The sequence below is a fragment of the Motacilla alba genome, chromosome Z (genome assembly GCF_015832195.1).
Source record: "Motacilla alba alba isolate MOTALB_02 chromosome Z, Motacilla_alba_V1.0_pri, whole genome shotgun sequence".
Lineage (NCBI taxonomy): Eukaryota > Metazoa > Chordata > Aves > Passeriformes > Motacillidae > Motacilla > Motacilla alba.
Genome location: NC_052046.1, coordinates 14425415 through 14439760, shown reverse-complemented (window position 1 = coordinate 14439760; position 14346 = coordinate 14425415). Strand labels below are relative to the sequence as shown.

Below are 14346 nucleotides of genomic sequence, written 5' to 3'. Positions count from 1 at the left end.
GTTGTTCTAGCAGCCTTAGCTAGAACAACAACCACAGTATGTGTCAGACAGTCTTAGCAGCAGACAACAAACTTGTCGTTTGGATAAAGATTGTTGGTAGACATATTGCAGAGGACATCTGCAGCACACTGGGTTTCCTGTCCCACAATGCCTATACTATGCCTCATAGGATTTTTTTCATCTGTCTGTACATACTCTGACTGCTTTAGCACCCTGGCTCACTTCCATCTGCTTGTATTTGTCAGTGTCTAAATACTGTTTGGCTCCATTTAGTTGTCATTTGCACCCCATTTACAAATACAGGTATTGTATCTGCTAGCTGATTTCTGCCCATTAGTTCTCTTGCCAATGCATTCCACCCAGCTAGAAGATCCTCCCTTCCCCAGGAGGGAAAGGACAGATTGCAGGTGATGTACAGATACTTCTGTCAGTCACTATGCATTTGGACTGTTTCTTCTGCAGTCCTCTGTTAGTCCTCCCTTGTCTGTTGGGATGGATATTAAATGGAATAGCCCTACCTCTATCCAGTTTCTTCCAGTTAAAGTTATTCACTTTGAATCTTATACAAGTGGTAAAACGCAGGAGTTGAATAAAGTAATCATGAATGTCAAAGATAACTTGGGATTTCACCCAGGTCGAAATAGGCAGATCCATACAGCCCTCAGAAAATGTACTGATCTGTACTACTCACTTACAAGCTTTCCATTCTCCTGCATGTTTCTGTGGAGACATGGAAATTTAAGATTTGGCAGAAATCCTGAGTGCCTGGTCCTGTCTACAAAATGGAAACATACATGGACTGCCAAGTTTCGATTAGGATTTGGATTAGAATCCAAGTTTCCTTATAAACACATGGAGTAGTCATTCTGCTCAAGTCAGTACCCATCAGGCCTTAGTTGGAACATTGGTCCAGTCTTGGGCACCTCACTTCAAAAAAATTAGTCATCTGGAAAGAGACCAAAAAGAGAGCACTAGAAGGTCTAGAAAATATATACTACTAAAACTGCCTCCAAAAGCTTGGATTGTTTAGTCCTAAGGGTTTAAGGCTGATTTGTTTTCTATTGAGAGTTTTTTTTGAAGCTAGATCATTCCAATGATTTTGTTTATAGTGCTGCTCCACAAACAGTCACATTTGAAGGGTTGGTGAACTTCAGCACAGAGGCAGGAAAAAGAAGCCAGGGAGGGCTGAAATTCCTTAAGGCATCTTTGTCAAGAGATCTAATCAGATAACTGCAACCCTGCATCTAATCATATGTACTATACTGTTGTGGTGTTTTGTTTTCCATTTTTTCTCTGGGCATATGAATCACTGCTCTTCCTTGGTTAGTATGAGTTGTCATTTATATCTTCTCTGTCCCAAAACCAGATCAGATAATGTATTCCTACACTGTCTGTGTCTAATCTAAAAGTTACCAAATCTTGCAGTGTTTTGGTCAAGCAGGCTGAGGTGCTCAGACATCAACATTTTCTGTCAACATTCATACAACTGTTTATGTCTTCCCATCTCAGCTCAAAACACAGAGCTCAAGAAATCTGAGCTCTGATTAAAAGAACCAGGTACTGTTGGCTCTATGTGTAGCCATTCCACCTCAACAGCGTGAATTAAATCCATCTGAAGGAAGCAAACATGTTTATACTCCCTAGCACTTTAGCTAAATCTTATTACATGCTTGTGTGTTAGTGATGAAAGTGACAGACATGGTGTCCTTGAGGGAACATCTGAACTCCTCATAACTGACAAAATAGATTTGTCCTCAAAGTCACTTCCAGCATTTCCTTTGCTTCAGTTTAACCCATGTAGCTTTGGAAACTTAATAGAGGGAGTGGTGGTGTTTAGAACTGTCCTTTGAAGTCGGCTGTCTTCATTGACCAGAGGGAAAAATGTAGGCTAACTGAGATCCTGAATTAATTGTTTCTGTTACATGTCAGGATGTATACTTGCTAAACTGATTCCTGCCAATTTTGTAGCTAAACCTAAACTCCTCCTTTGCTAACAGCTCTCATTATTGATCCCTAAGAGATTCTCTCATCCCAGATGCCACCCTTCGATTTGCTGGGTCTACAGGGAACCATTGATTGAGTCATCCGTGCTCTGCTCTGAAATTAAAGTCATAAAAGCAGTAAAAGATGAAAAGGAAGTTGGTACAGACTGTGTGGATCTGAGAATGGGCTCTAGTAATTAGTCTTCAATGTGATTTTTATGTGGAGATATCACATCTTATGCTGATACTATGGTGATATAGGAAGGCACAGAGCTTTTGTTACCATAATATTCCATAAGTTTAGATACATATCTCAGGCTTATCCAAATGTATTAGATGTGGACATTGGATAAAAAAGTCCATGGAACGTTAGTATTTTGGCTATAGTTCCTCTAAATATGACACATTAGCAGATTGCTTTGTGGTCTTTCAGTACATTAACTTCTAATTTAGAGTAAGAATGATGGCAGTCTCAAAAAATCAAATATTTTGATTTTTTAAAATCCAGAATCAAATGTTAAAATCAGAAATGGTTTAACTTCAAATAAACTTTAATTTTTAAGTCAAAGCTTTAGTCAATTTTTAAGTCAAATTCAGGTTGGTTATTATCTGAGGTTTCTGCCCACTGTGGCACTGTGGGTTGTGTGATTTGTATCTTAACCTTCCTTTCAAATTCAAGCACAAAGTCTGTAAGATTGCCTTTCAGTGGAACTACTTTCGTTAATGGAAAAAGCTTTCAAAGGCAAGACTTGCTTGCCATCTTCAGCTTTCTTTTTTTTTTTTTTAATCTATTAATCCATCATATTCCTTTTCCTGTTGTCAGAAAATACAGGTAAATATAGGAATATCAGTATAATTTGTCATTCGGTGATATTTTCAACTTGCATGTGTAATTGGTGAAACAGAGTGGAAACAGAGGCTGTGGCCTCATTATCTTAGCACTTCCCTCTTCCATGACTACATCCAACAAATCTGTTTGTGTCAAACCACTTTTTTTCAAGCCACCTACTAAAAACAGCTTTTTGAACTACCATGTCTTCAACATTATGCCTGAACACTAACTTGTTCTGACTTAAGACAGTGGCAGACAAAGGTAGCCCTTCAGAGAAACTCCCTGTTGGGCACAAAAGCCAAAATTCTGAAAAGTCTGTTTAGTCTCACCTGCAGTCACAGCAAGCCCTGTCTTCTCCAGGTACCTATGAAGAGATGCAGCTTCCTTCATGGGCCCAACAGCTTCTTGTCACCATTTGGGAAACCAAAAGGTTTCACAAGCTCTCAGTCATCATCACGTTCTATCCAGCAGAACTCACTCTTCATCTACAATATTTTTGCAGACAGGAGAAAACTCAAAGGGGGGAGGGATTGTTTGTGGATTGCTGCATATATGGGATAATCTTTGAAAGGCATAGGAAGATGCATGGTGGTTCCATTCTTCTGCATAGATAGGACTGCAACTAGTGTTAGAGGTGTTCTAAATGTGTTTATAAGAACTCCTTAGACAAATGATACAACTATGGGAAAATGACCATTGTCTCACACTGCAAAGAACTTGAATTTGGTCCCAGAATCAAGCATTTCTTGTGGCAGACCGTGTCTACATCCACTGCACTTCTGCCTTGACAACACATCTGATATTCTGTCAAATTACCTTTCCTAAGAATTGCTTGACATAATTTCATTCCATTTTTAGGATATTTTGTAGGTTTTTTGCTTCATTTTATCAGCATTTTTATAAAATATAGGAGATTTTTAATTAACATATAACCAAGGAAGTGCAATTTTTACTTGTAATTTTTACAGACCCTCTGTGCAAAGGAAGAAGAAAAACAGGTTTCTGTTGCCTTGTAATGTGTATAATGATCACTTTCATAAACTATAAAAATACAGTTTATTTAAGGTAAATACATTTGGGTTCTGTTGGGAAAATGTTTAAAAGCTTTGGGACCTGTAAAGAGAGCACATGCATAGCTACAGGGCACATGTCATCTTGATATATGAAATCTTTCTAATTATAATTGGAAATTATTTGGGTATTGAAAGCTATGCTTTTACAGTGGATGTAGTCAATGGAGATTAGTTGTAATTGTTGGGTTTTGCAAAGTTATGGCTGTAAAACAATAGTGTGCTATCTGGTTTAAAGCAACAATAGTGTGCTATCTGGTTTAAAGCAACAATAGAGGCCAGAGCATTTTGATTTTTTCTTTTAATTAATTAATTTTCAAGTTCCTGAGAAGCATGAAACCAGAATAAATAACTCCTAAGACTTTTACCCCAATAACAGTAAATTTTTTTGTACTGCTTATTATCAAGAATAATTACAAGTCACATTATACCATGGAAATTATTTATCTTAAAGATCTTCTTGGACCTAAGTCTTAAGGCATGGAAATACCTAAGCCCCAGCAATGGTATAAAATCAGATACAAGAAGCATGCAAGGAAGCATATTGAAATGCCTTTTTTGTTTCAGTCTTAGAGAAGAGAGAAAAGGAGTTCCAATTAAAAGTTAATATTGTTGGGAATGGAATAAGAAATTTAAAAAAATAAAAAGAAAGGGACGGGAAAAGGGGAGAACACTGTCGTTTTAAGCTTCATACTGTATATCTCAATTTATTTTTTTAATATATTCTTGCTGAATTTAATAACATTTCAAGAATAATCAAATGCATATTTTCACCCTTACATCAAATGCATTTTACTTATTTTTATTCAAATTAAATTATATTTCAAAGTTCTAGAAATTTCTTAGGCTCTCTTGACGATTCATGTCAGATGAGTAGGTGATTGTCTGCGATCTTTGAAATTTGTCTACATCACTGAAACCAATAAAATATTCCTATTGCCTTCAAAAGATTTCCATCAAAGTAGAGATTCTTCTCTTGGGAAGATCTGTAAATACAGTGAATAATTTGCAATCTAGACAAAATTTATGTTGTAACTGTGCTTGTAACTAGCTGGTAGCTCTTGGGGGACTACAGAGAGCAGCAAAGTATCAAAGTATCATGTTAAGTCCCTATTGCCCGAGGGTTAACAGATCAAGATTAAATTGATCTGAAAGAAAAACATCCATTAAAATATTCACTGCTCCCAAATTAAATACTGTAGAGGATAGAATATGCAAAATTGTCAACAAAAAACATACTTTTTTCAACTTTCAAGTACACAGAACACACTCAGTGAGAATAAATCCAGGATCACTAGAGATGATATTATCAGCCTGACAATAATTTGGAACAATTCTTCAATATTTGGCTACAACTAAATAGCTTAACCAGCTAAAAGCAAGCTCATTGTTGTGGGTATAATAAATGTAGTAACATTTCTCCTCATGACCTCCTTACAGTTGCTCCACCAGGAATATAATGGAGTATGAAATTGCAAACAAACTTTACTGGAAAAACCAGACTATATTTTCATTAGTTATACTTGTGTTGTTTTCATTTAAGTATTTTACTGAAAAGCAGTAATGTCAATCATTCAAGTGCAGGGCTTATTTAGGCACTGCTCTCCTTCAGCTCTTAGTGAAATAGTTAATTGAAATAGCCTAATATGATGATATTGTTACAAGGATAGCATGGCAACATCTAAATCAGTTTAATCCCTTTCAAATAAAAATTTATAATGGCACATGTCATGCCAGTATTTTTCTTGCTTCTTTATTTGTGTTTTGGCTTGGTTTGGTTTTTGTCTTGTTACTGGTGTCACAAATGGACCCAGACACTGTTCAGAATACAATTCTGTAGAAAGAATTAACTGAATTCTTCTCATCACTTTTTTGGCATGGAAAATACAAAAAAAAAAAAAAAAAAGCGTCACTCATGGTGTTGTAGCAATGTTTGCATCACATTCTTGCCCTCTATTAGTTTGCTATCCACAAGTTAGTCCACTTTACTCTGATTTTGGGCACAATTACTTTAGCAGGTGTCCTGTGGGAGAGCTGCTCAGTCCTCTATAACAATGTTCTCTCAGAAGATCAAGAAAGCTACTTTGGCTTTTCTTTGCTGTGAAAATGAGCAACATTTTAAGAATAATACAGGCTAGAGCCATGCAAATATGGACTCACTCATCTGCTTCTGTCAATGGCATGGCCCTGGTATATGTAAGCTATCACAACCTAATCAAGGAGGGCAGCTTTGCCCCTCCTGTAATTTCTCTGTTGGTACACCCCTAGTGTACCACACTTAGTTAGCCAGGATATTGATCTAACTATTGCTACATAAATGTTAGGAGAACAGGAGAAATGATGGAGCCAAGCATGCGGTCTCCTACTCCTAAATCAGTATGTTCCTGGGCAGAAAACAGAGATGAAAAGGTGTATCTCCCATTACAGGTTCCTTGAACCATCCAGTGTCCCAGAAAGAGATTGTTTTAAAGCCTGGGGGGAAGTGGGGGGAGGGGGGTGGGGGTGAGGGGGGAATATTATTTATTACAAACAGAGCAAAATGTTTCTGATATCTGGAAGACAAAGACAGTGTGGCCATTAGTGTTGGTCTTGTCAACACATTGTCAACACATTTGCCAAAAGTGAATTTATCAGCTCAGTGCAATGAAGAGATTTAGTTTATCTAAATGATCTACAAGGAATAAATTGTTTACCAAGGGTTTTAAAGACTGGGGAAAATCCAATATTCTATTGACATGTGCTATATATTTAATTTGATGCTGTGGTTTCAATGTCTCTTCTGATAAGTTATACTAAAATCTTTGCTAAGAAGAATGAAGTTGTATCTATGGGGTGCAAAATGCAGGGTTAGGAAACAAGTTAATTGAAAAAAATGTTTGTGTATATTCTTGCAGTGCCTTAAAGAATATTTCTGCTGAATTTTTGGTCAGTTGGCCCTAAATATTACAAGTTTTGTATTTTTCAGGTTTATTGTCTTTTCTAGAGTGAGAAAATCCTGTAACAAAGTGATTAAATAGCTCAATTTTTATTTTTTAGGCATATTGGAGATAACATCTGTAGAAATTGGAGTTGTGGCAGTTAAGTCTATTAAGAGCAACTACTATTTAGCCATGAACAAAAAAGGAAAAGTCTACGGCTCTGTAAGTACCTTTTTACATTCCAAATGGATTTCAGGAGTCAGCACAGCTCCCTATCTTGTCTATTGAAACACTGCTTGTCTGTGTATTGCTACTAATTAGAGCTGAAATGAGCTGTTCATCAAAATTTCGTCCTCTGATAAACCAGGATCACCCCTCTCCACAAGCTTCCTGTTGTTTGCTAAGCTCATGTCATACCAACATAGCTGCTGGAATTTATCACACTTACTTTCTCAGTCACATTGCTTGTTAAGGTGTTCAGTAGAGAGGGTCTTACAAAACGTAGTCTTTAAGGCTTGTTTTTTTCTACAGTGCAATTGCACTTAGCAGAAATTCGAGGGTGGGGGAGAGAGGAACAAAGGTGCCTGAAATCATGGAAACTTGAGCTGATGGAGTAAACACACCAAACCATTAAATTAAACTTTGAAGATTCCTAGAGTAGCAGGCTTTAAATTGACTATATTGACTAATGATTAAGATTATGGACAGTACAGAGAGACATGAACTGAAATATCAGCAGCTAAGATTTATCTGAGCAGAATTCAGGTAACACTTGAAAGATGTCCATATATACTTAATTTGTATTTGTGTAAGTTTGGAGTTACAGATACTTTCATAAGAAAAAAATCCAAACATCAAAACCCCAAAGTAATCAACCAAACAAAAACAATCCAACCCAAGGAAACTCAGAAACTGTCCAAATACTTTTAAAACAAAGCGATATGATCTATAAATCTAACAACTAAACTCAAACGTATCCTCACACATCCCCATGATTACACAAACACCAGATTGTTCTGGTATTACATCTGGTTTGGCTTGAAGTTTTGCAATGTTGTTCCAGTTCCTGGAAAGGCTATGAGCCATTCTGCAGGTTGCTTAATGTTCAGATCATCCATATGTTTTATAGAAAGGATGTCACATATAGGGACTGAGTTTATGGTTGAGCAATGTAGCTAGGCCTCCTATTTCTGCTGAAAACAATGAAGTAATGGTAATCTCAAGTGAGACTTGAGGGGCTTCTAGTCATTTGGCCCTCTTTCTTAAGGAAACATTTCTACAGAGTGTGTTTAGTTCATAAAAACTATGTACACTGTCCTCCCTCAGCTGCACTGTGGCTAGTCACTCCTGGTTCAACAACATATTTCTGGTTTTCTAAACTCTGTGACTGTGTCAAAGAATCACATTAAGGAGAGACAAGAACAAAGACATTTTTCTTATATTCCTGTAAATGTAGATCTAATTTCTAGATTTATACTGGTCAGAAATACAGGATAATCGCTGCTTATTGAGAGAGAAAACTGTGTACTGAGTTACTCAGTACAGTCATTGATCATGGGTATGCTTCTGTAGGTAGTTGGAGGTTTTAAGATAAATCACCACCTTCAGTTCACACAACTCAGCTGTGCACTTCAGTCATTTCTGATGGTCCATCCCAAAGCCCAAGACAATCTTACCCCAGTTGTCAGCCTTGCCTGGTGTGGTGAGAGTCTTTTTAGAGTCTATCCCAACACTATATATGTACAAAAGACATGGAAGCAGCTTTAATGTACCATAGATGGAAATTGCTGCCATAAGATTTGGTAATTCATAGTGTATTAGAAATAGTGTTGACAGGAAGATACGAACGTGGGAAGCCTTTTTTTTTAATTCCAGCTGAGATAATTTTTCAATACTCACATCATAAAATCACAGCATAATGGTTTATCAAAACCTATTCCATAATACTTTAGCAATTTCAAGAATGCTTCTGTTACTATTTTTCCAGTAATCCCAGGACTTGCAGTTAGCCTCATATTACTACAGTGTGGCAGCTTGCAGATGGATACGAATACCAAAACCAGAACCAATAAAAATTGTAAAAACACCCTTGAGCACGTGCAAAATAGACATTGGTGCAGACTTATGCTGAGATTTGTTGGAAATGAGCAAAGCAGTCCTGTGTAGCACTCAGACCTCTGCCAGTAAGACTTCTTACGCACATTGAAACATCTTTTCTGTTATCTAAGAATAGAGGTACAAGTTGGATTTGAGTACAACTCTGCATCTAGGAAAACAAGCAAAGCTCTTTCTACATTAATCAAATACTTTTCCATTTGACCCAGTTTTGGTTAAAATGAGGGAGAAAAGACTCACTCTTAGGCTTCTTTAACGAAATTAGCTTCTTTAAACTTCTTTAACAAATTGGCAGATAGAAGAAGATACTGTGGTTTAGAACTGTGATTAATGAGCACCTCCCTTTTTAATACCTTGATGCCAGAGGACACATATTACAGAAAATAACTCGTAAATTATCTGTATGGTGGCTTTGTGGTGAAGGCAGTGCCAAAAGTGATCTCGCAAAGGGTCTTGCCTTGATAGTGTCTTCCCCACTGATCATTGTTCAAATAACTACTAATCCTGAAATTAAAGAGCACTTTGGGAGCCAAATTTAATTTGAATGTATGCAACTCCATCAAGCGGGTCTCCAATGGTTATAGAAGCAACTAAGGGAAACATAAACTGTCCACACAAAATTCTCACTGGATCAAAATTCTAATTTAAATTAATAAGTATGGAAAGTATTTTTAACTTGATTTCATTAACATGAAACTTGATTTATTATTCAGACTTATTTTTTGTCTTCCTTATAATCACATTAAAATAGTGTATATAGTTAGTATATCATACTCTGAGACTGGCTTCTTCCTGAGCTGTGCAATGACATCTTATTTTCTGAAATGCAGGAACAACAAAATGCTGATTTTTCATTTTATATAATAATGTTTCAAACACCCCACTTTTAAAAGCTTCTAAATGCAATATAAGTAGTTTGGTAAAACTGGATAGGAATTACTTGTTTATGAAAATAACTATTCTTGGCTTCTATATAGAAAAGTGCGTTCATGTAAAATTATATTTAACAGTATAAAAAATAAGTAGGCTCCCCTACATGCTTCTGCAGGCTTGTATTTTTGATTCATTCTAACAGTCTGACAACTGATTCTCCTTTAAAACCAGAAAATCTTAATCCCTGGTCCCATACATAAAATTACTTCCAACCTTGTTTAGTCAATAAAATATGGGATCATACTTGATTCCTTTTTAGGCTAAGCTTCGTATCGGGTCAGCCAAGTGAACAGGCCTCACATCAATTGTGATAGCATCATAACAGTGATTTGCATCTATCCAAAAAAAGCCTTTTTTCATTACCAGCATGGTCTAAAGATTCTTACTTTAAATAAGAAATAGTCCAATTTCCTCAATATTTGTTTAATGTATGGAATCAATAATCTCATTCAAGATATTTGAGTTATATTTGTTAGAAATGAAATGTGATTTATGATTCCAAAATTGCTTCCTTATGCTTTTGAGTTTATGACTGAGAACTTGATTTAATATTCTTGCCATATTCCAACACAGAGAAGCTGATTTTCAATTCTTAATGAATTATATAATTTAACTGCTATATCTATGCATTGAATTATTAATTATATCTTTTTTTAATTTCACTTTTTGCAGTCTAACTGATGATGCTTTATATGCTGTTGATACAGTGAAACTTTTATTTACATACACTATGGAATCCTAAAAGAGTGTCACATACAAAAGACTACAATCTTTTGAAACATTTTTTAAAAGTATTTGCTTTCATTATGCTGAAATATTATGTTTGTTCTGAATCTGTGGGTTTTTTCTTCTTTTAACAGAAGGAGTTTAATAGCGATTGCAAATTGAAGGAAAGAATAGAAGAAAATGGATATAACACATACGCGTCCTTAAATTGGAAGCACAATGGAAGGCAAATGTTTGTGGCCCTGAATGGGAGGGGAACCACAAAGAGAGGACAGAAAACAAGAAGGAAAAACACTTCAGCTCACTTTCTTCCTATGGTAGTCATGTCATAGATGAACAAACTTTTTTTGACGCAGTTGAACCAAAGGCTGTTATGTCAAGAATATTTGGTAATTCTCTTAAAAGGTAGATGCGGAGAAGTAGCACAGACATCTGCATGTTTGAAATGAGAGCAGGGGAAGCCTTTGAAGGTTTTGTACTTATTGCTGGCACACGAAATACCTTTATTTAGTTCGTTGTCATATCTTATAATCAAAATGAAGCTGGATCAAAGGGGATGGAATTTATTGCCAGTGTGAACTTTTTTTTTTTTTTTTTTTAATCACTGCAACAGACCTTGATGGACATAAGATAATCTGTTGCGTGATCTTCATGGGGAATGCTATTTATGGAATACTAACTCTTATCAAAGTCCTTAATTGCTCATTCAAGCCTAATGATTCAATGAACAGTTAGACACAAAAGCATTTACTGGAAGCACTTGGGTCATATGCACAAATAATGACATTTCTGGAGAAGCCTTGTGGATGAATGGATAGGATAAGCAAAGTAGTGTATAACTGTTCTAACAAAATGAATAGTATGGTTTTCTTGTATGTCCTAAATTCATTTCTCTTTATTTCTCTCTAAGTTATTTATTTAATAGGATGTTAAATATCTTTTTTATTTGAAATGTTTCCTCATTTGCTTCTTTCTTATTTTCCCTTTTTCTTAGTACTTCACAGAGAGGTTGATAGATTAAAATGTCAGAACCTCAGAAGTACTCAGAGAATTAAACAAGGCTTTAAAGGCAGAATTTAGAGTGTATATTCCATTTTTTTCCTAAACTGTCTTGCACTTAAGCATAAGACCAAACAAGCAGTGCTTGGATTTATGGTATTGAGTGTCTTTATATTGGAGAATTTTTTTTACTTATCAGCACTCACGAAGAACCTTCAAGAAAAATTTTGTTCAAAGGGTCTTTCTGCTATTTTGAAATTGAGAGAAGGAGCCACATCTGTACTTGGGTGTCAATGCATCTGTGTGTATATTCACCTGACTTTGATTTCAGTTTGGAGCTAGGATCTAACACACTGCTATCAGTGTGATATTCTGCAGCACACACTGGGCTGGAACCCTGATGTGGTCAGCCCTGTTAAAATCACTGAGACTGCGAGCGTTGAAATAAAACAGTAGTGTGTAATTCCGAAGTGTAACATTTGGCCACTGAAAGGTAAGCAAGAAGGCAACACAGTCCTGCACACCTTATTCAACTGATATCCTCTTTCAACCCATTTGCCTTTGGTACCAAGTTGAAGAGCCACAGGCATAAAGTGGGAGTGATATCTAGCTAAGGGCTGCAAGACCAAAATCATCCTCGTGGGATCCAAAATCATGCTCATGCATTTTTCAGAGATTATTACTCACGTGTATATTATATACGAGAGCCAACTGAAAAGCTGTGCTGGTTTCCAGCTTTAGCATGCCTTTCATAACCATCACAGTAACTGAAGGCTCAAAATACATAATATCCAGCACATTTTTATGAAGTGTTACTCGTCCCGTGGCTTAACTTGAGCAACTGCAGTATAATAAAAGTTAAGCATAACATGAAGTCTGTTCAATTAAAAGTACATAAGGTTTGTTTTATATTTTGCTTTACTCAGTAATTTTAGAGAGCTCTGGATAGCTCACCAGTGTAACCATATTGAGATTCATTTTGTTAGAGCAGATAAATAGAAAACAGTACATCAAACAATTTGTACCACTGTCTTCACATTGTATTCCACTAAATAAATAAATAAGCCTTTGCAGTGTCTTTAGTACGAAACAAAAGTAGTATAATATTATTTTGTTTTAAATACTTTAACTGATAACTATAAGATTATATTGATGCTGCAGTTTATCTTCAATATTTCTCGTTGTGAAAAAGTTGGTTTTATTTTTATTGTTTGGAGACTGTATTTTGGTACAAAGGAGAGCCTTGCTTAATGTGTCTTTTTGAGAATGTTTAACCTCTATAAAGGCTGGTGTTGTTGGAATCTTCTATAACTTATTTAAGTCAATGTTTAACCAGCACTTCAATCTTAATCTGTTATTTAAATATTAGCTGTTAAAAAAAAAAAAAAGAAAAAAAAAAGCTTTCCCATAAAATACAAAGTGGTCAGATTATATTTCCTGTCCTTAAATAAAGTCAGCTGTTTTAAAACTAGGAATTTATTGAGAGACAACATATTTTTAGTTGATAGCTGATGTTGTATTTCATGGTACTTTATCTCCAGTTTTCTTCTTTCAAATGACATTTTTCTAGAAAGAGAAATAAGAATTTCAATTTTTAAATGTAATTGCAGCTCACAGCAAAATTTAACTACCATGATAAAAGTTAGTCTCTGTTGTTTAAATTTGCAATCAGTAATTAAAACTGACAAGACATAATGGACCACCCGTACTGAACCTTCAGTATGAGTTGGATGAATGCAGTATTGAATGACGACTTAAAGAACATTTAGGGTACAAATGAAATTCTCTTCTTACAGACTTACCTAGATGACTTTGTCAGGGGAGGATTATACATAAATATTATCATAGTACTCAAAACACCATGCTGCTCAAATGACAAGATCAGGAAATATCACTTTCCCAAAGTGAGCCAGGAGCCATTTGTGACATGAAGAGTGGTTTCTGAAAATTAACCAAAATAAAAAACCCTTTTGAAGGAATCAATGATTCCTGTGTGTTTGGTATACTGTAACGCCCACTATAGTGGGAGCAAACTGCAGATATTAGAGTATCCCAGGTCCTCAACCATAAGCTCTGTTTTCTGTCACCCTGAGCATAACAGTCTCCTGAGTAAAAGGAAAACAGGGGGAGGGGTTTAGAAAATAAAAGGGATACCAAAATCACTGAGCAACAATGTATAGTATGTTATATTTAAATAAAATAATAAAATGTGGGGATTAGAGAATAAAAGTATTGCCTTTGTTTGTTTTATTAACCTAAAATTGTACTGCACAATAAAAATAAAAAATTAAAAGATCTGTTGTATTACAGGCTGTGATTTTGTGATGTATACTCCTCAAACAAAAATAATTTTAACATTTCAAAGTATTTTTAATATTTTGTATGTGTGAGGCCACTATCTCCACACTAATAACAACCAAATGCTCCAGATTCTTCCTCTATTTGAATCCACGTCATTTTATACAGTGGAAAAAAGCAATGAATTTAGACGAAGCATGATTGATGAAAGGTAGAAGGGGTTTAGGAAGAAAAGCATGTACTAATAATTTTGAAAAAACAGTTACATTTTGTATAAGACTTTATTCAAGACATTTCAGGTTATGAAGTTCACCAAAGGTTGGCAAGTTTTAGAAGTAGGAGCACAACTTTGTAGTTCATGCCCCTCCTGTAACTGGCTGTCTCTATTCAGACAAACAGTTCCAAGGAGTGATCTTGAAACTAATGTATGAAAATAACCCTTCTTTTGAAGTGTCAAGTATCATTATTTAGTC

At 35.6% G+C, this 14346-nt stretch overlaps 1 protein-coding gene across 2 annotated transcripts in view; it reads left to right on the top strand.

The window, feature by feature from the left end:
- FGF10 (fibroblast growth factor 10) overlaps positions 1-13866 on the top strand; it is a 59700-nt gene extending 45834 nt beyond the window's left edge. For both annotated transcript variants that reach the window (XM_038124638.1, XM_038124637.1), the window contains exons 3-4: positions 6921-7024; positions 10711-13866. In XM_038124638.1, coding sequence (XP_037980566.1) covers positions 6921-7024; positions 10711-10908 — 302 coding nt within the window. In that variant the 3' untranslated portion in view covers positions 10909-13866. The remainder of the gene's footprint in view (positions 1-6920; positions 7025-10710) is intronic.
- The last annotated feature ends 480 nt before the right edge of the window (positions 13867-14346 follow it).